Source organism: Caenorhabditis briggsae (genome assembly GCF_000004555.2).
Source record: "Caenorhabditis briggsae complete genome, chrI, whole genome shotgun sequence".
NCBI lineage: Eukaryota > Metazoa > Nematoda > Chromadorea > Rhabditida > Rhabditidae > Caenorhabditis > Caenorhabditis briggsae.
The window spans coordinates 12,690,816-12,714,688 of record NC_013489.2 but is presented as its reverse complement, the minus strand read 5'-3'; the positions used below and the strand labels follow the sequence as shown (position 1 = coordinate 12,714,688).

The 23,873-nt window shown below is 33.5% G+C and overlaps 4 protein-coding genes across 4 annotated transcripts; 3 read left to right on the top strand and 1 right to left on the bottom strand.

The window, feature by feature from the left end:
* Positions 1-1,575: 1,575 nt before the first annotated feature.
* CBG18812 lies at positions 1,576-13,211 on the bottom strand (the record flags this gene model as incomplete). Its single annotated transcript, XM_002646384.1, has 9 exons — positions 1,576-1,605; positions 10,440-10,464; positions 10,512-10,565; positions 10,685-10,723; positions 10,860-10,958; positions 11,544-11,716; positions 12,480-12,632; positions 12,730-12,929; positions 13,103-13,211. The coding sequence occupies 9 exons, from the start codon at positions 13,209-13,211 to the stop codon at positions 1,576-1,578; spliced, it is 882 nt and encodes a 293-aa protein (XP_002646430.1).
* Positions 3,398-8,109, top strand: CBG18813 (the record flags this gene model as incomplete). Its single annotated transcript, XM_045241370.1, has 11 exons — positions 3,398-3,454; positions 3,504-3,625; positions 3,704-3,841; positions 4,623-4,716; positions 4,803-4,875; positions 4,923-5,032; positions 6,143-6,346; positions 6,606-6,757; positions 6,802-6,872; positions 7,551-7,813; positions 7,909-8,109. The coding sequence occupies 11 exons, from the start codon at positions 3,398-3,400 to the stop codon at positions 8,107-8,109; spliced, it is 1,485 nt and encodes a 494-aa protein (XP_045096585.1).
* Positions 13,212-13,853: 642 nt separating the features above from the next.
* Positions 13,854-17,510, top strand: CBG18811 (the record flags this gene model as incomplete). Its single annotated transcript, XM_045241369.1, has 5 exons — positions 13,854-13,921; positions 14,052-14,225; positions 14,268-14,409; positions 15,810-15,964; positions 17,210-17,510. The coding sequence occupies 5 exons, from the start codon at positions 13,854-13,856 to the stop codon at positions 17,508-17,510; spliced, it is 840 nt and encodes a 279-aa protein (XP_045096584.1).
* Positions 17,511-17,885: 375 nt separating this feature from the next.
* CBG18810 lies at positions 17,886-22,074 on the top strand (the record flags this gene model as incomplete). The annotated part of the gene is made up of 6 exons (XM_002646382.1): positions 17,886-18,035; positions 19,098-19,248; positions 19,302-19,469; positions 20,374-20,804; positions 20,988-21,420; positions 21,704-22,074. The coding sequence occupies 6 exons, from the start codon at positions 17,886-17,888 to the stop codon at positions 22,072-22,074; spliced, it is 1,704 nt and encodes a 567-aa protein (XP_002646428.1).
* Between the last annotated feature and the right edge of the window lie 1,799 nt (positions 22,075-23,873).

Here is a 23,873-nt window from a genome sequence, read left to right as displayed (position 1 = left end):
ATAATACAGGTGAATTATAGAACTTTTAGAATTTTAAGAAGTTTTCATCGGATTTTTCAATTATTTTGAAATTTTTGGATGGCCTAACTTTCTCCGGGTGGCCTAAAAATCCAGTGTTTCCCATGAATCGTCACGGACAACAAATAAAACCGGAATAATAGAAAAAAAAGGGAAAAACATAAAGTAAATAAAAATTTGTAAAGAAATTGAGAATTTATGGGAAAAATATGTTTTGTGTATGAAACTTTTTTGGTTTTCTAAAACATTTTGTATTGCTGAAACTGGAACTTGCTGAAAATTTTGTACTAGAACATTCTGGAAATTTTTTAGGAGGATTTTTTGAGGAAAAGGAATGCTCAAGGTATGTTTGAAATTGTGCGATTCTGAAATTTTGAAATTCTGAGATTCTGAAGTTTAGAATCTCTGAAAAAAGCTGTAATTTTTAAAAAGGGCCAAAATTCTGAAATTCTGAAAATTTGAAATTTTCAGATTCTCAATATCTTACTATTAGATTATTAGATTCTCAGATTTGGAAACTTCAAAATTCTGGAATGCTAAACTTCTGAACTTCTGAAATTCTGAAAATTTTGAAAAATCTGGAAAATTCTAAAGTTCTGAAAGTCTGGGAAAATGTGAAAAATTGAAAAAATCTGGAAAAAACTGAAAACCTTTAGAATTCTGAATTTTGTGAATTCTTAGAAAATTACCGAAAAACTGAGAATATAATTTTTAAAGCTGAAAATTCAACGATAACTCAAAAAAGTCTGAAAATTAAAAAAAAAATCGAAAACTGTCAAAATCTCAAAAAAGGCTGAAATTAAAACAAAAACTGATAATTCTGGAAAAAATCCAATTCACCCAAAAAATGAAAAAAAAACTGCTACCCTTTTTCTCATTTCCTTATCATTATCACTCACTTTTCATCCACTTTCTGGCACTTACTATAAATATTTTACAAAAAAATTGAAAAGGAAAATTTCGGACAAATAGAAAAAAAAGGAAAAAAAGGTGGAAATTCAAATATTTGTACAAATTGATTGATAAGGAAACTTTTGGAAAAAAAGAGATTTTTGAGTTTTGTCAAAAGTCTGAAAACTCTAAAAATAAAAATGACCCGAAAAATTTTTTCAGTTTTCTTTAAATTTCAGTTCAGAATTTTCCGAATTATTCAAATTCTCTGAATTCTTATTTTTTGGAATTTTTCGAATTTTCGTCCTTATGAAAATTATTTCAGGTTTTCGAATTTTTATGATTTTGGAAATTTTTAGAATTTTTAGATTTGAAAAGAATTCTGAAAATTTCAGATTTTTTTCAGAATTTGCAAATTTTGGATTTTTTCAGAATTTTTTAAAAGTTTTGGGACGTCTCCGAAATTCAGAATTTCTAATTTTCTGGAAATTCTGAATTTCGGAATTCCAGAAATTCGGAATTTTAGGAAGTCCGAAAAAGGAAAATATAATAAAAAAAATCCAAAAAAAAAAACGGAACATCTGAAAAAAAGCCAAAAACTATTGAAATTCAAAAAAAAGCTGGAAAAAATCTAGAAATCCAAAAAAATCTGAAAAGTCTGAAAATTCAAGATCCGCTGGAAAAAAAATAGAAAAACTGAAAATAGGAAAAATTGAAATTTGCGAAAATAAAATAAATTTCGAGAAATCAAAAAATTCAAATTCTGAATTTCTGAATTTCCTTTTTCTCATCAAACTAGTACTGATCTCTTTTAAAAATTCCTTCCCCTTCTGACTAATATCAATTTCTTCTCTATTCTCTCTTCTTCCATTTTCTCATTTTCTCCTTTTAATTGGTTAATTGGTCCATTCCTCTTCTCTTCGTTTTATTCCGTACAATCTGTCAATTTGATAAGACGAGAGAGTGTACAAAACAAAGAGAGTGGTTCGAGAAAACAGAGAAAAACGATCCAATACTTATTCTTTTTCTATATATGTGTTCGGGTATCCGATACCTTTTTGAATCATTTTGCTTTTGATTTTTTGCTTTTTTTGATTTTCGTGGATTCGGTTTTTTGAATTGATATCTAGGTGACAAAAAACATAGAAATAGATTATTGATGTCTCTTTTTTGGTTTTTTTTTTGGAAATTTGAACGTTTGATTTTTGAGATTTTTGAATTTTTCCAGGATTTTTCAAATCTCTAGGTGTTTCTAGATTTTTAGTTGTTTTCTGATTTTTCAGACTTTTTGAGACTTTTTGAAGTTTCAGTTTTTCAGAAATTTCCAAGTATTTTTCCAGTTTTTTCGAAATTTGAGATTTATTGAATTTTTGAATTTTTGGATTTATTCAATTTTTGGATTTTTGAATTTTTGGATTTCTGAATTTCTGAATTTCTGAATTTCTGAATTTCTGAATTTCTGAATTTTTGGATTTCTGAATTTCTGAATTTCTGAATTTCTGAATTTCTGAATTTCTGAATTTCTGAATTTTTGAATTTCTGAATTTCTGAATTTCTGAATTTCTGGATTTCTTAATTTCTGAATTTCTGAATTTCTGAATTTCTGAATTTCTGAATTTCTGAATTTCTGAATTTTTGAATTTCTGAATTTCTGAATTTCTGAATTTCTGAATTTCTGGATTTCTTAATTTCTGAATTTCTGAATTTCTGAATTTCTGAATTTCTGAATTTCTGAATTTCTGAATTTCTGAATTTCTGAATTTCTGAATTTCTGAATTTCTGAATTTCTGAATTTCTGAATTTTTTTAGAATTTTAGAATTTTACAGTTTTATTCTTATCCGTGGCCTAGAAATCCCACATCTCTCAACATTGAAATCATGGCCTAACATTCTTATCCGTGGCCTAGAAATCCCATTTTTCTGTATTTTGAAATCCTGGCCTAACTTCCTGATCCATGGCCTAGAGACCCCACTTTTCTTCGTTTTGAAATTATGGTCTAACTTTTTATATGGCCTAGAAATGCCAAATTTCTTGAAATTTCGAATCATGGCCTAACTTTCCTATTCATGGCCTAGAAATCCCACTTATTTGAAATTTTGGCCTAACTTTTATGGCCTGGAAACCCTACTTTCCTTTAATTTAAAATCATGGACTAACATTCTCATCCATGGCCTAGAAATCCCATTTTTCTGAATTTTGAAATCATGGCCTAAAATTATCATCCGTGACCTAGAAACCCCACTTTCCTTAATTTTGTAATCATGACCTAACTTTCTGTTTTCTCTTTGCCCGCGTGGCTCAGTCGGTAGCGGCGCCGCACCCTCAATCATCGCCCTCACAAGTTCAACTCCTCGAGAGGCATTTTTGAACGGAATTTCGAGAACATTATTTTTTTCATGTCCCCCCCCCCTTTAATTTCCAAATCATGGCCTAGAAATGATGGCTTAACTTTCTCAAAATTTTTTTTCAAAACTCAATTTTTTCCAGATGACCGTATCCTATAATCTCGACGTCTCATCAGTCTCCTTCTTCAACTTTTTTCGGGTATGAAAATGTTTTGTAGTCTTTGTAGTATGTAGTCTCTAACTTTCAGGTTCTATTCAGATGGCGTGGGTCCGTCTGGAAATCGATATGGTCCGAATTAATGATTTGGCTGATTTTCTATTATATGGTTATGGTCACCTATAGATTCGCATTGGATTCAGAGAAACGAGAGTACGGTAGTTTTTGGTGGCCTAGAATTTTTTCTAGGCTACCAAGCTCAAAATTTTTAAAAATTTTATTTGGTTTTAGGGAGGTTCGAAAATATATCGAAAATTTGCACGAAAATTTGGACAATTGCGTTCCGCTGACTTTTATGCTCGCATTTTTTGTTACAGTAATCGTTGACAGGTGGAAGAACATTTTTGCGAATATTGGATTTATTGAAAAGTGAGTTTTCTAGGCCATGGAGGAGATAGTTAGGCTATGATTCTCAAATTGAGAAAATTTAGGTTTCTAGTTCATCTTAAAGAAGACATCTCAAAATCAAGAAAAAGGGGTTTCTAGGCCATGGAACATAAAATTAGGCCATGATTTCTAAACTGAGAAAAGGGGTTCTCTAGGCCACGAAACCTTATTTTATGTTCAATGCATTACATAAAGTTAGGCTATTATCCCATAATTAAGGGATATGGGGTTTCTAGGTCACGGGATGAGAAAGTTAGGCCATGGTTTCAAATTCAAGAGGTGTGGGATTTCTAGGCCATGGGATGGGAGAATTAGGCCATTATTCGAAAACTATGGAAAGTGGGATTCCTAGTCCACGGGATGGAAAAGTTACGTCATGATATCAAAATAAGGAGAAATGGGATAAAGTTAGGCCATGTTTTACAAAGTGGATTTCTAGATCATAGAAAAAAGTTAGGTCATTATCCCAAAATTGAGGAAAGTGGGATTTCTAGGCCGCGGGATGAGAAAGTTAGGCCATGATTTCAATTATAAGAAATGTGAGATTTCTAGGTCACGAGATAGGAAAGCTAGGTCATTTTATCAAAATAAGAAGAAACGGGATTCCTCGGCCCCGGAACAGAAAGTTAGAGCACGACCCAAAAAATAAGGAAATGGGATTTCTAGGCCAGACAACAAAAAGTTAGGCCATCATTCCATGAAAGTGGGATTCCTAGGCCACCTAGGAAAATCCTAGGGCACCTCACTAATTTTTCTCTTCCAGCACAGCCCTGGCAATTGCCACATTGGTCCGGGGAACCGAACCGGAAACGGTGCTAACCAGACGGACAATAATTAGGTACTTGGTACTTTCTCAGGTGAGTCATGGCCTTGGATTTTCTAGGTCAATTTTTAGATGGCCTAGGACCTTCTAGGCCACTGTTTTCTAGGCCACGATTTTCAGGTCCTCGTATTTCGGGACATCTCGCTGAAAGTGCGTCGACGATTTCCCAACATTGACTCTATTATCAAATCGGGTAATTTGAAAAATTTTTGGCGCCAAAATTCAAAGAAAAATGTTTAGGATTCCTCCAAGAGCATGAAGCTGTAATATTGGAAGAAATCGATTGCCCATATAATAAATATTGGGTGCCCATCAATTGGGCATCCGCCGTGTTACAGAAGGTTTTTGTTGTGAGTGTGCAGTGGGGTTACTTCCTGTTGGCACGTGGTGGCCTAGAAATTGCATGTTGGCCGAGAAAGTTTAAATGTCATTTTTCGGGGAAATGTGAGCTTCCTAGCTCATCTGGGAGCTGAGATACAGCGCTTTGCAGTTAAGGAAGCTAAAGACGCAGACAACGAGACACTCTAATTGTCTGCGTCTCTCCGAACTTTAAACGGCTGTATATCGGCTCACAGAAGGTCTAGAAATATGATTTTTTTTTTTGCTGATTATCATTTAAAACATGAATTTCATTACCCCGATTTTAGGTTGTTTTTTTAGAATGATTTTTGATATTTTCCTAGAAATTCAAAATAAATATGAAACCGATGAAACCTGTGAAGTTTCGAGCTTTCTAACTTTTCTTGGAGCCGAGATATAGTGTTTTTAAAGTTTATGTGGTGAGAGACGCAGACAGCCAGACACTATAACTGTCTGGGTCTCTTCAAAACTTCCAATGGATGTATCTCGGCTCACAGATGGGATATGATTCTGGTTTTTTCACAAAATGCTTCAATTTCTTTACTTTATATTATGGAATTTTGAAATCACCATGAATTTCAAAAAGCTTTTTCGAGCAAATTCAAAAATAGGGATTAGCATGTGGTGGCCTAGAAACAGCACTGGATCTAGCCTAGGGTTCTCAGACAAACCAAAATCTTGATTTTTCTATAAGTAACATAAAATTGCATGACAACCAAGCTTTTGGGGCTCGTCGCCTAGCTTTAGCATAGTGGCCTAACTTTCTGTGCCTAATTTTCTAACTTGTAGCCAAACTTTTTCAGTATGGCCTAGTTTTCCCAATCTGACTGAAAATTTATTTTTTAAAAAAACCACCTTTCTAGCTCTACTATGAGCCAAGATACAGCAATTTGAAGTTTTAAAGAGACGAAGACAGTTAGAGTGCCTCGTCGTCTCCAACGGCTGTATCTCAGCTCCCAGATGAGCTAGGAAACTGAAAGTTTCACATATTTGATTCGTTTTTGGTGTATTCTGTAATTTACTAAACATTTAGAAAAAAAAATATTTTTTCGAAATTTTACAAATTTTCTGGATTCATGACCTATTATTTTCTTTTCCAGGAAGGCAAAATCACAGCGGCTCCTCTATTCAACGCCGCGTGGCAAGAAGTGAAAACTTTCCGTTCAAATATGGCGATTCTCTGTAATTTCGATTGGGTCCCAATTCCATTGGCATATCCACAAGTAATTTTTGTAGCCGTTCGATTCTATTTCTTTATGTGTCTTTTTACAAGACAACACTTAGATATGATGGATAAACGGACGGTATGCTTGACATTGATTTTTTCAGAAAAATTTTTGAATTTCCGAATTTCTGAATTTCCAGATCGACTACTACTTCCCGATTCTTACCGTATTCCAATTTATTTTCTTCATGGGATGGATGAAAGTGGCCGAGGGTCTTCTGAATCCGTTAGGAGAGGATGACGACGATTTTGAGTGCAATTTTTTGATTGATAAGAATATTTCGGTAAGGATTACTGTAGTTTTTGGACCCTTAAACCAAAAATGAAGCGATTTTCAGACCGGAATGGCAATCGTGGACTCTACATACGATAAATTCCCAGAAATGCGACCTGACAAGTTCGCGGAGCCCGCATTTGCTCCATTCTATCCAGAAGACGTTATTGATTCTGGGGCTGATCATGCACTGATCGGTTCTGCTCAATCTGTGACGTAAGCTTTGGTGGCCTAACTTTTCAAGGCCTAACTTTTTCCAGACTTGCTGACCCAAGTGATCAGATTGATATGATGAAGGTGGATATCAACTCGCCGATTGTTGTTGGGAAAAGTAAGGAAACTTTTTTGCCCTATCTACAGTATCCAGAATTCTCGAACTCAAAAAATTTGAGCTTTCTAGCTTGTCTGGGGGCTGAAATACAGCCTTTTGAAGTTTTGAGGTGAGAGACGCAGACGACGAGATCTCTTTGACTGTCTGCGTCTCTTTAAGACTTCAATTCTATGTGTCACGGTTAACGGGAGGGCTAGAAATTTGATCCTTTCACTTAAATGCGTCTTTTTCATGTTTTATGTCTTCCAATATTCCAATTATGAGTTTAGAGATTTTTCGAAAATCATGGGTCCTACGGTTTTTTCTGAAACTTTCAAAGTTTTGAACAAATTTCAAAGTTCACCAAAAATCATCAAATCTGGGAAATTTTGAGTTTTCTAGCTTTTCTAGGAGCTGAGATACATACGTTAAAAATTTTGGGGCGAGAGACGCAGACAGCGAGGCACTCTAACTGTCTGCGTTTCTTCACAACTTCAAAGCGCTGTATCTCAGCTCACAGAAGGGCTAGAAATGTGATTGTTTCACTAAAATAATTAATTTTCTTTGTTTTTTATTATTAGAACTGAATTTAGAGAAAATTATTTTTTGAAAAGATGGCTTTGCGAGTGATAGTCTAAAAAGCTTATATATAGCCTAAGCTTTCCGTAGCTACAGTAACCCTGAAACTATCTTTTCCAGCCGACTCGACCACTTCAACATTCCGTCGTCGATTATCTTCTGCATTTGGCAGACGTACCAGAAGTCATTCTGTCCAACATTTGGGTCCAGAAAAACTAGAACCTGATACCCCATTCAGTCAATCCATGGCTCCTCAAAGACCATATGGTCCATTTGAACTGTCGAATGGATTCATGTCATCTGGAGGGTTTAATCATATTTCATCGAATGGTCATTTACCAAAATTAGAAGAAGAGGAATCGACTTCTGTGGATTCAGATGCGGTGAGAATTGTTTCATTTGGTTCTCAAAATTTTTTGGAAAATCCCATTTTGCCTGAAAATTCGAAAATTCTCTCAAACATCCAGAAACATTCCAGACCGAAGTAAACACCATCTCGCCTCCCTCTTCCCATGCACCGGATCCACCTACAGTACCCCCGCAAACTACAGTAACACAACCAGTATTTGTAGTTTCAAGGACAATAAGCGAGGACACTTTGGGACCAACAAGTCCCACGTTACCATTTAATCAGACCTTGGAAAATGATAATGATGGGTTGGGAAGGATGAAATTTTAACTATATTCTCAAATTTTTGCATTTTTTAAAAAATGTTGAATTTTGAAATTTGTTGATAGCATAATAAACATTAAAAAAATTTCCGATTATGGTAATTTATTAACATTTTTCCATTTTCAGTGAAAATTGCCGTTTTTGGATCGTAGATTACATTTGGCCTAACTTAAGGAGTCTGAAATTTCAATTTCCAGAGAAAAATGGTCAATTTTGAGGTCCTACAAAAGTAGTTCAGAATTTTTCAATTTGTCTGAAAATTTCAGAGTATACTGAACAAAAATAGATCTTTAATTTTGTAGTTAACAACTTTTTTGTAGAAATTCATTGAAAAAGAAATCCCTCTTGAAACGTACCAAGACAATTTTTGACTTGAAATTCAAAATTTCTACCGTAACCTTGCACTTTGAGCCTGTATATCTCGGTTACTGTAAGAGATATCAAAATATTGCCAACTGATAAAATGCTAATCATAATATAAGAAGTAGCGATTTTCAAAATTTTTAATTCTCGAAGGCATAAACAAAAATGGTTCAAATTTCTGTAATTCGTCACAGAAAATACTAAACTACTGATAAATGTCATAATCGATGTGTTTTTGTCCAGAAATACTTCATTTCAACGCAATCATGAAAAATATGGTTTTAATTACATTATTTCTGTTGATTTTCAATTTTGCGAAAAGTTACGTGATGGCACAGAAATTGAAGGCTTCGAATTCTGGGAATTTGGAAATTTTACGTGATTCACAGAAATTGAACGTTTCAATTTCTGGGATTTTTCACAGAATTCGAACGGTTCGAGTTCTGGGATTTTGGAAATTCACGTGATTCACAGAACTCGAAGCTTTCAATTTCTGGGATTCTGGAAAAGCTTGGGGGGGGGGGGGGGTAGGGATTCAAGAAGGGTCGTGATAAAGCAAAATGAATATTAGGAAACTATCGTTGGACTTGTTGTTTTCTATAAAACGGATCCTTCGAGCTTGAAGATAATTTTTCGATGTGAGCTCTCTGTTGGCTGAAAAACTAGTTGAAAATTCTGAATCGTATTGGAAGGGTTGAAGTAAAAAAAATTTTTTATTCAAAACTTACTATTGTCACATACAGTACTTTAGGATGAAATTGGTTGAGTTGGTGGAAAAATGTTGTTCAAAAGCTATAAAAGATTCCACTTGGTGTCGAAGAAAACTCAGTTTTCTTCGACGGAAAATCAATAAAAATCCGTGTTGCCAATTTTTCAAAACTTTTTCAAATTTTCAAAACATCACGTGGAATCTTTTATAGCTTATGAACAAAAATTTTCCACTATCTCGATCAATTTCATTTAAAAGAACTGTATGTGACAAAGGTCAGTCTTAAGCTTTGTATTTATATTTTTACTTCAACCCTTCCAATACGATTCAGAATTTTCAACTAGTTTTTCAGCCAACAGAGAGCTCACATCGAAAAATTATCTTCAAGCTCGAAGGATCCGGTTTATGGAAAACAACAAGTCCAACGATAGTTTCCTAATATTCATTTTGCTTTATCACGACCCTTCTTGAATCCCTACCCCCCCCCCCATGCTTTTCCAGAATCCCAGAAATTGAAAGCTTCGAGTTCTGTGAATCACGTGAATTTCCAAAATCCCAGAATTCGAACCGTTCGAGTTCTGTGAAAAATCCCAGAAATTGAAACGTTCAATTTCTGTAAATCACGTAAAATTTCCAAATTCCTAGAATTCGAAGCCTTCAATTTCTGTGCATCAAGTGTTCTTTTTTATCACCGAATAAGTATATATTTGTGTATCGAAACAATTCTATTGCAAGTACAGGAAATACTACTCGAAAAGGCTTTATCGTTTTTTATGTAAATTTGAACATTTTTTTCGTTCCGCAAAGAAAATGCAAAATTACTGAAACTTCACAGAAATTTTGGAAATCGAAGTGATTTGGGATGAAAATTGAAAATTTTGAAAATCGCTCCTTCTTATATCATTTATATTTTATCAGTTGACTTCTTTTTTATATCTTTTACAGGGGCCGTGATATATAGGCTCATAATAGATGGTTTGTTGGACTTCTATTTGAGTGTTCACGGTATTTTTTTTTTCAAAAAAAAATATACCAGGATTTACCAGAATTTATCTCGGTTACTGTAAGAGATATCAAAAATGTGTCAACTAATAAAATGTTTATCATAATATTATTTATATTTTATCAGTTGACTACTTTTTTATATCTCTTACAGGGACCGAGATACATGGACTCAAAGTTGATGGTTTGACTGGAAATTTTGAGTTTTCGGATTTTCCTTGAATGGCTATTAATTTGAATATTTCAGTTTTTCAAAATTTACTTTATCCTTCTTGTTCCTCTTATTTCTGAAAAAATAATTTTTTGAAAAAATTTCAAAAAAAATTTTGCTCACTTTTTATTTTTCTCATTTTTCAGCCAGGCCTTCTTTTCTTCAGCGTGTTTGGCACTGAAAAATTTTGTTTTATCAAATTAAAGATTTTTCAAAAAAAGATTATTAATTTTCAAAATTTTTCGGAATTTTCAAAAATTTGAATTTCCAGAAAAAATTTCAAAAAAGTTACTTACCTTCCATTTCTTTCCTTCTGTTTGTCAGGGTGATTCGGGCTGAAATTTGAATTTACGAACGAGATTTTTTGAACAGAATTTTGAGGGAAATTTCAAAAGTTGGAGAAATTTTTGGAATTCAAATTCCATTTCGAAAAATTGATAGATTTGGATATTTTAAGTAGAAAAATCTTACGATTTGAGAAAAAATAACTCATATTTGTATTTTATGTTATAGATGGTTTCGGAAATAGCAAAGAGGATCCAGAAAACGACCCACGCGACCGTGAAATACCTGAAATAATTGAAATCAAAATTTTGATGAAAAAAAGTCAAAAATTCAAAATTCAGAAATTCAGAAATTTAGAAATTTAGAAATTCAAAAATTCAACAATTCAGAAATTCAGAAATTCATAAATTCAGAAATTCAGAAATTCAGAAATTCAGAAATTCAGAAATTCAGAAATTCAGAAATTCAGAAATTCAGAAATTCAAAAATTCAAAAATTCAGAAATTCAGAAATTCAGAAATTCAAAAATTCAGAAATTCAGAAATTCAAAAATTCAGAAATTCAGAAATTCAGAAATTCAGAAATTCAGAAATCAGAAATTCAGAAATTCAGAAATTCAGAAATCATAAATTCAGAAATTCAGAAATTCAGAAATTCAGAAATCATAAATTCAGAAATTCAGAAATTCAGAAATTCAGAAATCATATATTCAGAAATTCAGAAATTCAGAATTCCAGGATTTCGGAGCTTCTGAATTTCTGAATTTCGGAGTTTCTGAATTCCAGAGTTTCGGAATTTCAGAGTTTCAGAGTTTCAATATCTCAGGATTTCAGAACCTCAGAAAATTAGAAATTTGCAAAAAAAACTCACTGATTCAATTTCTGCTTTTCAATTTTTAAAAATCCCAAAATCGCTTTTTCCAATTTTTCTTTTTCTCCAAAAATCGCTTCTAAATTATGAAATCCTTCGAATTCTCGAATTCTTTGAGTCTCCACAGATTGCTCAACTTCGAACGTCTCTTTTATAAAATTTTTCAGACTTTTCTGAAATTCGAAACTTCCAGAAATATAATCGATAGATTCTTGGAATTCTGGAATCCGCGATTTCAAATTCACGACTTCTTTCAAAACTTCTAGAATTCTTAGAATAGCTTCAAGGGAAGATCGTTCAGCGCATTTCAAAAAATCCAAAATTCCAGTGTTCTCAAAAATGTCTTCTAAGATTACTGTAGTTTTTGGGGAAGCTGAAAGTTTATCGATTTCCAATATAGATTTTTTAGTTAAATCGATTATCGATCCAGTTTGAATATTATTCTAATTTTCGTCTTCTTTAATTTCCAGAATCTTCCAATAATTTTCATTCGATTTTAAGTTTTCTATATATTCACTGATTATATTGATTTTCGAAAATTGGTGATTCATAAAATTCAAACTTCCCGCCAATTCCGAAATATTGAAAAGTCCAAAAGGCTTTAGAATTTTTACAAATTTCAATTCTTTGGAAAAAATCGATTTCACATATTCCAAATTTTGATTTTTCTTTGAAATATCCAAATCAAATTCTCCAATTCTCGAGTTAAGACGATTTTCTCATTAAACCTATCAAAGTGCTTCAGTCTCGCCGACTTTTCAGCAAATTTTTTGTTTGGTCCAAAAAATTTTCAGTTGGTTTTAAGCCAAGAATTAATGGAGATGAATCATTTAATTCCAGGAGATTTTTCTGGAAATTTTCAGAAATTCTCGGAAGATTTGGCATGGAAAATGGTTGTTCTGTAGATTTTAGAAGGGAAATTGAGGATTTTCTGACTGGAATTGTCGCTAGAGCCGCGCTAGTCATCTTAGAATCCCCTAGAATGTACTGGAGATTCTCCTGGAGGTGAATTGTGTAGTTACAGTAATCCAAAGCGATTTTTGAGAAGATTTCCATATTTTGAGCAGTGTATTGAAGACGTGGGAAGTTCTGGATACGTTCTTTGAATTTTTTGATTTCCGAAACTCGATATTCATCTTTATAGGAAACATATAATTTCTTCATGACGTTAATAAACTCTTTTAACTTCCAGGAATTTTCCGATATCCAAATCCCAATTTTTCGAAATTTCCGGCTTCCAAAATCGCTCGAATTTTTTCAAATTTATCAAAACTTTAATTCCAGAACTCAATTTTTCGAAATCTGAAAATCCGGTGATTCCTTCTATCAAATTCTTGAAGACTTCGAAATTTTTTAGAGTTCCAGCCAAATCTTCATCCAGATATTCTGAAATTGGAAATCCGAATTTTCTGAGTTGAAGAAAGTGTGTATTGTTGGAAAGTGATGGCTGAGGAGACGCTTTGAAGGATTTCCAGATCGGAAGGTGTGGCTGAAATTTTGGGAATTTAGGAAATTCGTAATTTTGAAATTTTCTTGAAATTTTTTTTTGAAAAAAAAACGATTCAGAAGTCTCAAACAACCGAAATTTCGAGAATGTCCAGAATTTTCAGAAAGTTGAATTTCATAAATTTCAGAAAATTTCGATTTGTAATTTTCGAAGTTTCTCATTTTTCGAAATTCAGATTTTCACTAAAAATAGAATTTTTTGATTTTTAAATCTGAAATTAGAAAGAAGGTATATTCGGAATCGAAAGCTCGAAAATTCAGAATTACAGAAATTGAAAACAAATGAAAATTCAAAAACTATGAAAATTCGAGAATTCAAAAATTATGGAAACTGGAAAATCTGTGTTTTCAGAATTTCAAAATTTTCAATTATTTTCAAAAATTCAAAAATATAAAAAACCCACCATTTTCTGGTCCATAAATCCCTGGAAAAATCAAAAAGGTAAAAAATAACTTGATAAAAATCCAAGAATTCCAGAATTTTCTCATAATTTTCTGAAATTTTTAAATTGAAAATGCTAAAAAACCACTCTTACAACAAAAAAAATTGGTCGATTTTCAGATGAAAATTGCTAAAAATCTAGAATCCACGTGGAAATTTCTAGAACAATTTTTCTGAAAAATTCAAAACTTAAAAAATCGCAGATTTACAAAAATTACGTGGTTTTCGAAATTCCAGATTTTAAGATTTCCATATCGAAAAAAACCAAAAAACATCCACGTATCCAATTTACAAATTTTAGTAATTTTGAAAGCTCAAGATATTTGAATTTCCCGCCAAAAATTTCTAGCGATTCTGAAGAAATGGCGCCGTCAAAAGTTGCGAAAAACAAGAGGAAGTTTACGCATTCGAATCGAAAAAGTTCACAGAGGTAATAAACTACAAACTATAAACTACAAATACTAAAAACTACAAAGACTACAAAGACTACAAGCTACAAGCTACAAAGACTACAAAAAATCAGAAAATTCTGAAATTTCTGAATTTCCGAAATTTTCCAGGTCCTCAAGCACTGGCTCCAAAACAGCTCCAAGCGTTTTGAGCAATTGTAGCTCAAGATTTTCAAGCTCGCAGAGCTCAAAAAGCTCTCAAAATACCCAAAAATCCAAGAAAAAGGATCGAAAAACGTTCAAAACCATTTACAAGGCTTCTGATAGTTTGGACAAACCAAAAGAGTGAGTTTTCGTGAATAGATCCCAAAAATTTCAGAATTTCAGAATTTCAAATTGGACCGTTTCCATTTTGGCATGGCTTCAGGGTGCGATTTGTGTCTATTTGATTTGTGGAATCGTTTTTCAAGTGATTTGGGGAAAACATGATGGGTTATGGTGGATGCTGGCGGATATTTTGTTATTTGAGGTTGGTAAATTCTGAGATTCTGAAATCCTGAAATTCTAAGATTCTGAAATTCTGGGATTCTGAGATTCTGAGATTCTGAGATTCTGGGATTCTGAAATTCTGAAATTCTGGGATTCTGAAATCCTGAAATTCTGAAATTCTCAGATCCTGAGATTTTGAAATTCCGAGATTCTAGAATTCTGGGATTCTGAGATTCTGAGGTTCTGAAATTCTGAGATTCTGAAATTCTGGGATTCTGAAATTCTGGGATTCTGAAATTCTGAGATTCTGAGATTCTGAGATTCTGGGATACTGAAATTCTGAAATTCTGAAACTCTGGGATTCTGAAATTCTAGAATTCTGAAATTCTGAGATTCTGAGATTCTGAGATTCTGGGGTACTGAAATTCTGAAATCCCGAAATTCTACGATTCTGAAATTCTGGGATTCTGAGATTCTGAGATTCTGAGGTTCTGAGATTCTGAGATTCTGAAATTCTGAGATTCGGAGATTCGGAGATTGTGAAATTCCGGAATTCTGAGGTTCTGAGATTTTGAGATTCTGAAATTCTGAGATTCTGAAATTCTGGGATTCTGAAATTCAGAGATTCTGAGATTCTAAGATTCTGAGATTCTGAAATTCTGGGATTCTGAAGTTCTGAGATTCTGAGATTCTGAGATTCTGGGATTTTGAGATTCTGAGATTCTGAGATTCTGAAATTCTGGGATTCTGAAATTCTGAGATTCTGAAATTCTGGGATTCTGAAATTCTGAAATTCTGGGATTCTGAAATTCTGGGATTCTGAAATTCTGAGATTCTGAGATTCTGAGATTCTGGGGTACCGAAATTCTGAAATCCTGAATTTCTGAATTTCTGAGATTCTGAGATTCTGAGATTCTGGGTATCTGAGATTCTGAGATTCAGAGATTCTGAGATTCTGAGATTCTGAAATTCTGGGATTCTGAAATTCTGAGATTCTGAGATTGTGAAATTCCGAATTCTGAGATTCTGGGATTCTGAGATTCTAAAATTCTGAGATTCTGAAATTCTGGGATTCTGAAATTCTGAAATTTCCAAATTTCCAAAATTTTCAGATGTTGGCTGTTCTTCAACTCATCTCCGTGGCATACCGTCCATTCATCGGCCACGTTGTCGTTTTTCTTTCATTTCAATACGTTCTTCTATGCTTTATCTTCTCAATGTTCCTCCACTCGCCCTACAGTAATGAACTGTAAGCAATGCCCACTATTCTTGAGCCTGAAAAATATAGAGCTTAGGATTTATAAAGTTAAAACATCTAACTATAGCAATTTTTATATCATATTGTAGCTCTTTTCAAGCTCTATAAGTTCAAGTTTACTAGATTTTGAAATTATGAGTTTCAGCCCTAAACCACGCCCCTTTTTCAGTTCCTTCTTTGAGAGAATGTTCGGATTGTCTGCCACGTGTTTCTTCTCATCTGCTTTTCATTTTTTCATTGTAATCCAATCGATGCGATTTGTTGGAGAATCGAAAAAACGAAAGGACTTTAGTGATAAAGTGATTGTGGAGGGGATAGAGAAGAGACGCAGAGACTTGTATACGATGATTAGTGATTTGATTACCGAGATTTGTTATGATGATAGGGATTTGTGAGTTTTTCGGGTTTTCAAGTTTTATGGGGTTCAAGTTACGTGGTTTTTGATTTTTTGAGTCTTTGCGTTTTAGATTTTTTTTTTTGGTTTTTGGATATTTGGAACTTCAGAGAATTTTTGAATTAAATTTACGTGATTTTTTAAATCCAGGACTTTGAAAAAATCGAAAAAAAACGTCAAAAATTCCGAAATTTTTTGAAAAATTAAAAAAAAAAAACGTTTAAAAAAAGTTTTTTGTTGGAAAACGGGTTTTGAATTTTGGAATTGTTGAATTTTTGAATTCTTGATTTTCTGATTTTCTGGTTTTCGAATTTTTGATTCTGAGATTCTGAAATGCTGTAATGCTGAAATTCTGAGATTCTGAAATTCTGAGATTCTGAGATTCTGAGATTCTGGGGTACTGAAATTCTGAAATTCTGAAATTCTGGGATTCTGAAATTCTGAAATTCTGAAATTCTGAGATTCTGAGATTCTGAGATTCTGAGATTCTGAGATTCTGGGGTACTGAAATTCTGAAATTCTGAAATTCTGAAATCCTGAAATTCTAAGATTCTGAAATTCTGGGATTCTGAGATTCTGAGATTCTGAGGTTCTAAGATTCTGAGATTCTGATTTTCTGGTTTTCGAATTTTTGATTCTGAGATTCTGAAATGCTGTGATGCTGAGATTCTGAAATTCTGAGATTCTGAGATTCTGAGATTCTTAGATTCCGAGATTCTGAGATTCTGAGATTTGTTGTTTTTCTTTGAATGTTAAATTTTAGAATTTTGAGATTTTGAAGTTTTGAAATTTTGATTTTTTAATTTTCTATGAATCCAAAATTTCCAAAATTTTTGAATTTTGGAAAAATTACCGTAACCCTTAATAATCCAAAAATTGGAAAAAAATTAGGGAAACGTAAAAAAATCAGATTTTCGAAATTTTAAATATTTGAAAAAGTCTCATAAATCAGTTTTCCCAATAATCAGGAGAATTTGACGCAAATATTTTGAAAATTCGAAATTTCCAAGACGTCAAATAACTATTTTTTCGAAATTTTGACTTTTTTCTTTTTTTTAAATTAACGGTAATTCAAATCAACGTGAAAACCATTCTAAAAATCTTCAATAATATCCAAGAATCAAAAAATATAAACTCTTCAAAAACGTCGAAAAAAGAGCAAAAATCCAAATTTCTCGAAATTTTCAGAAAAGTGAATTTGACGATTCGTGACGAGACTGGAAATGTGAAATCAATGCGTGGAGCAGGAGTAGAAGCAGGAGTGAATCGTGTTCTGGAAATGAACACAGACGGAGAACGAATTCATTTATCGACTAGTAACACGACATTGACACGTATCAATGTGCCAAAACACAAGAATCATCATCATGGACACCATCAAAAATCCATGAAGAAATCGGAAAATCCATTGGCTCCAATTATTAATTCAAAATATAATAATTGCTCAAAACAGGAGAAGATGTTGAGTCCCAGAAAAATTTTGGGATGAGATTTGAACTTTTTTATTGGAAGAAAAATGAATGAAGGATTTTTTTAGTTTTTCAAGATTTCAAAGTTTTTTTCAGAGTTTCGGAAATTCGGCAATTTTTCAGCATTTTTGTACAAATTCAGCATTTAAAACCTAATTTTGTCTGAAACTTTCGAATTCTAGCGTCAATTTGTAATTCTAGTTTTTCCAGGCAGCATCTAAATTCCCCTATTTTTGTCACCGAAATGCCACGCAAATAAAAAAAACCCCAAAATATTCAAATTCCTGTCCCAGCCCCCTACTGCCCTTTTCCCCCCTAACACCAAAAAACGCCAACATTCCACAAAAAATTCACAAAATCTTAAAAAAGCCAATCAAGCCAATCAAAACTCAAAAATGTATTTGCTCGGAATGAGATTCCTTCTTCCTCTTCTTGCATTTTTGCTCCCAAGTGTCCATGGACAATGGAAAGTAGACGAGGGTCTACAAATGGCTTGTAATCAGACTGGATCAATGGACAGTTGGCATCAAAGAGATGATGCTCAAGTGGGTCTAAAAAAGTCCTGAGAAAGAGTTTGGTCCAGAAAGCAAGTTAATAGCTTGTCTAGGAGCCTAGATACAGCGCTTCGTAACTTTGGAGAACGCAGACAGTTAGAGTGTTCTCGTTGTCAGCGTCTCTCGTCTATTTTTTTTATTAGAAAAAAAATATTCAGAGAAACGGATTGGTCCAGAAACGAAGTTTCTAGACCATCTAGGAGCCGAGATATCGACCTTTGATGTTTAGGAGAGAGTGCAGACAACGAGACATTCTGCGTCTCTAACCTAAACTTCAAATCGCTGTATCTCAGCATCTAGATGAGCTAGAAAGTTGATTTTTGGACCTAACTGATTCGCCGTATGTGATTCGAGTTGACTTTTTGAAATATTGAAAAAAATGCTGGGAACTCCAAAACCTCCCGAAATTAAAATTCCAAGATTTCTCGCAAATTCAAAACATTATGATTCTCTAACAGAAACCCTTTATTTCTGTCAAAGTTTGAGCTTCCTAGCTTATCTAGAAACCAAGATACATCGCTTTGAAGTTTTGAAGAGACGCAGACAGTCAGAGTGTTTAGCTGTCTACACTCTCCTCTCTCCCCATACTCTCGCTTTCAAAACTTCAAATCGCTGTATCTCAGCTTCTAGATGAGCTAGAAACTTGGTTCTTGGACTAAACTGTTCCTTTGAACTTGTTTTTCTGGAAAAATGAAAAATCAAAATTCGAAAAATTCTTGAGCTTTTTCAAAATATTTTTCTATTTTTTAATTTTGTCGATTCTCTGACAGAAAAACCTACATTTCTGTCGAAGTTTGAGCATTCTAGCTCATCTAGAAGCCAAGATAAATCACTTTTAAGTTTGAGAGACGCAGACAGTTAGAGTGTCTTGTATCTCGTGAGGGATTCTATCTAGAGCTTCTAAGTTAGAACTTTTGTGCCATATCCTTCTTCTGGTCAATAAATTGATAAATTTTCCAATCTTAGAGACTTGGTTTCTTCACAGAATTTATTAATTTTGAATCCTTTAAATACTCAAACGATTGAAAAAATCTCAAAAAAATTATTTTCCAGTCCGCCGTCGGCGACAAGTGTGCGATGAGATTCAACGTGGCCACCAGAGACCAAGCGGACGCTGATGAGTTCTGTCAGCTTTATGCTCCATGGAGATTTGAGAAAGCGGTCAGAGAAGACGCGGGAAGACCTACAGTAACCTGTCATGTCGGTAAGCATGATCTAATAACGATTTATTGATTTATCGATTTTCCTGTTTTGCAGAAGCCACATTCACATGTCGAACCGGTTGGATGCAGATGTTTGGGTATTGTTTCAGAATGCCTGATAAGAATTTGGTGGCAAATTTCACGGATGCTCAGGATATTTGCGCTAAGGAACATGGAGTAATCGCGTATATGCATCATCGATACATTGTTGGAGTTTGGAAAAGTTAGTGATTTTGAGTTTTGATGAAAATCTAAAAATAGCTGAAAAATTGAGAAGATCTGTGAAAATTTGAGTTTTTTAGCTTACCTGGGAGCTGAGATACATGTCTTTTAAGTTTTGGAGGCGAGAGACGCAGACAGCTAGACACTCTAACTGTCTACGTCTCTCCAAGCTTCAAAGCGCTGTATCTCGGTTCTCAGATGAGCTAGAAAGCTCAAACTTGGACAGAAATCCATGATTTTTGTCATAGATTCAGATTTCAAAACAGGATTTTGGTTTTTGAAAAAATTGATTTTTGAGAAAAACATTTTTTAAAAATTATTTTTTTTTCTATAATTTGAGAAAATAAAACATTGGAATATACAAAATCTATGAACGTTTGAACTTTCTAGCTCAACTAGGAGCCGAGATACAGACGTTCGAAGATTAGGAGGCTAGAGACGCAGACAAGGAGGCACTCTAGCTGTCTGCGCTTCTCAAAACTTCAAATAGCCGTATCTCGGCTGTCAGATAAGCTAGAAAGCTCGAACTTGGACAGAAATTCATGATTTTCGTCATAGATTTAAATTTTTAAAAAGTCGATTTTCAGAAGTACTTTTTTTTATTTTTGAGAATTTTTTGAAGTTTTTGAGAAATATATACTTTTTTTTAAAAATTATTTTTTTTATTTGAGAGTATAAAAGACATTGTAATACACAGAAATCTATAAAAGTTTGAGCTTTCTAGCTCAAGTAGGAGCCGAGATACAGACGTTTAAAAATTAGGCGGCTAGAGACGAGAGCATTCTGCGTCTTTAACCTGAAACTTCAAAGGTCTATATCTCGGCTTTCAGATGAGCTAGAAACCAGAAATTTGAACAGAAAATGCTCTGAAAATCTGCAAATTTATAAAATATAAAATTTTCCAGGATTCTTCCACGGCGTGAGCCAAGTTTGGGTGCGAGCCAGTGAGACCTGGGATCAATACATCCAAAAAACGAATCGTGTCGACGGCGACGCCTTGGCCCTTGCCTTTACAGGAATCCACTACAATTTTGCAGTCCCTGCGAATTCTCTGATCAAAATCGATCCATCGATTCGTCTTCAAGTGCTCTGTCAATACAAGCCAAACAACACAGCAGCCGAAGTTTCGTATTTGGGACGGAGGTATTCGGAAATCTACTATCCAGTCGTGCAAACTGATAATGGAATTTTGGTACGAACCGCGTCTTCGTACACGAGATCTTCAAAGAATAAGGATATGTGTAAGAAGGCGGTGAAACCGTTCATGTCCTATATATCTGGACCGTTTTTATCCAATAAGGAGGCGTTGACAACATTGAGACAAACGAATTTTCCAGTGAGTTTCTATCTGAAAAGTTTGACAGGAGAGACGCAGACAGATAGAGTACTTTCGTCGTCTGCGTCTCTTCAAAACTGCAAATGACCATATCTCGGTTCACCGAAGAGCTAGAGACTTGAAACTTTGACAGAAACGTTTGCTATGAACATTCAATTACCAGAAACATGAAAAATATTTCAGCTCACCTGGATGTACCGTGCTGGTGTCGATAGCGATCAGGACTACAAGGCTCTCTCTTCCTCACAAATTCAACAAAGTTGTTCAAAACACTTTTATGTGATGAATGATGATGGTGAAATATGGTCCACACCTGCCAAACAATCCACAAAATGCACAATGTTGAGCTATGCGATCAATACTCTCCAAGGCACGATGCTCTACCAAATGCCCGATGCTAGATCTCTGCCAATGTGGTGTGCGCTGGGACAGAAAGTCGAATTCAAGTATAGAACCGATGATGGCTATACGCTTTACCATCGGAAGAATGGTGAAGTGGTCGGTCATAAATTGGTGACAACTGAGGTGACTTATGATGAGGCGAAGAAACTGTGTATGGCCGAGGGAGGACTCGTGTCTGGAGTGAATAGTGATGATGAGGCCGAGAAAATGACAGGTATGAATTTTATATAATTTTGAAGAACTATTAAATATCTTCATTTAGAGACAAAAACCAAGTTTCTAGGATGCCTAGCAGCCGATATACGGTTGTTTAAAGTTTTGAAAAGACGCAGACAGTCGGTGTATCTCGTTGTCTGCGCTCTCTCCTTTACAAATACTCTCTCGCTGCCAGAATTTCGAACGCCTGTATCTCGGCTCTCAGAAAAGCTATAATGCTCAAGTTTTGAGCAAAACGATTGGCTTTTTTTCCTTTTTTTTCAATTTCTCTTATTTTTCAGAAATCGCCAAAAAAGCTGGCCTCGACACTAAGCAAATCTGGTTGGGTGGTAAACGTCGTGCCGAGTGCAACCAAATCGATGGCTTTAGTGAAGATCCAAACAGTGATTGTGGTCGAAATAATGTGATTATGTGGGAGCACAACGTGGCAACGGCTTTTTACGATCATTGGTGGAGAAATGGTGAACACCATGATAATCCAAGTTATTGGAAAGGACAGCAGAATTGTCTGACACTAGTCGTCGGCTCGCCTGCATGGTCCGGAAGCATTACAGCTGGATTTTTGGATGACATCAGTTGTGCTTCGAAACATCCGTTCTTCTGTACCAAGCCTGCCGACATTGATGAAGAATCACTTTGGGGAAAATCTTAAAAGTCTTCGGAGACAACTACTCGGACACTCTGTTTTACTTGATTCTTACTATTTTACATACTTGATGTCCATTTGACGAATGAAGGATTTTGGGAATATCTTATTTTTTGAATTATCTTAATTTCAGATGTCCTGAAATTTAGAAATGAAAACTACGGTCTTTTTTGCATTTTGGAGATTCCAGAATATCCAGAAGTTCAGAATTTCAGAATTTCAGAATTTCAGAATTTCAGAATTTCAGAATTTCAGAATTTCTGAACTTCCGAATGTCTTCAGAATTTCAAGATTTTTGGAAAACTTATGAATCTTTAAGATCCATTGGTATTCTGGAATTTAGAAATTCGCGAAGTTTGAAAGATTTAAAAAAAACGTTTTTTCTCAAAGAACAGATAACTACAGTAAACCAATAAAAGTTACAGTAATATTGAAGAAACGGAAAAACAAACCGAAAAAGCTACCGTACCATCATCACTACAGTAGTTATACTGTAAGCTTTAAGAGATACAGTAACCCAAAAATGGTAACTTTAGTAATCCAAGAATTATATCCACGGTAACCACAAAAATGAAAACTACAAGACTCCAAAAAGGGAAAATACAGTATCCCAGAAAATTCAATATTTTTTGATTTTCTGAAGCTTTCTGGAATTTTCAAACTTCAGAAATTTGTGAAATTGATAATTAGAAAAAATTCAGAAATTCAGAAATTCAGAAATTCAGAAATTCAGAAATTCAGAAATTCAGAAATTCAGAAATTCAGAAATTCAAAAATTCAGAAATTCAGAAATTCAGAAATTCAGAAATTCAGAAATTCAGAAATTCAGAAATTCAGAAATTCAGAAATTCAGAAATTCAGAAATTCAGAAATTCAGAAATTCAGAAATTCAGAAATTCAAAAATTCAGAAATTCAGAAATTCAGAAATTCAGAAATTCAGTAATTCAAAAATTCAAAAATTCAGAAATTCAGAAATTCAGAAATTCAGAAATTCAGAAATTCAGAAATTCAGAAATTCAGAAATTCAGAAATTCAGAAATTCAGAAATTCAGAAATTCAGAAATTCAGAAATTCAGAAATTCAGAAATTCAGAAATTCAGAAATTCAGAAATTCAGAAATTCAGAAATTCAGAAATTCAAAAATTCAGGAATTCAGAAATTTAGAAACTCAGAAATTCAGAAATTCAGAAATTCAGTAATTCAAAAATTCAAAAATTCAGAAATTCAGAAATTCAGAAATTCAGAAATTCAGAAATTCAGAAATTCAGAAATTCAGAAATTCAGAAATTCAGAAATTCAGAAATTCAGAAATTCAGAAATTCAGAAATTCAGAAATTCAGAAATTCAGAAATTCAGAAATTCAGAAATTCAGTAATTCAAAAATTCAGAAATTCAAAAATTCAGAAATTCAGAAATTCAGAAATTCAAAAATTCAGAAATTCAGAAATTCAGAAATTCAGAAATTCAGAAATTCAGAAATTCAGAAATTCAGAAATTCAGAAATTCAGAAATTCAGAAATTCAAAAATTCAGAAATTCAGAAATTCAGAAATTCAGAAATTCAGTAATTCAAAAATTCAAAAATTCAGAAATTCAGAAATTCAGAAATTCAGAAATTCAGAAATTCAGAAATTCAGAAATTCAGAAATTCAGAAATTCAGAAATTCAGAAATTCAGAAATTCAGAAATTCAGAAATTCAGAAATTCAGAAATTCAGAAATTCAGAAATTCTAAAATTCAGAAATTCAGAAATTCTAAAATTCAGAAATTCAGAAATTCAGAAATTCAGAAATTCAGAAATTCAG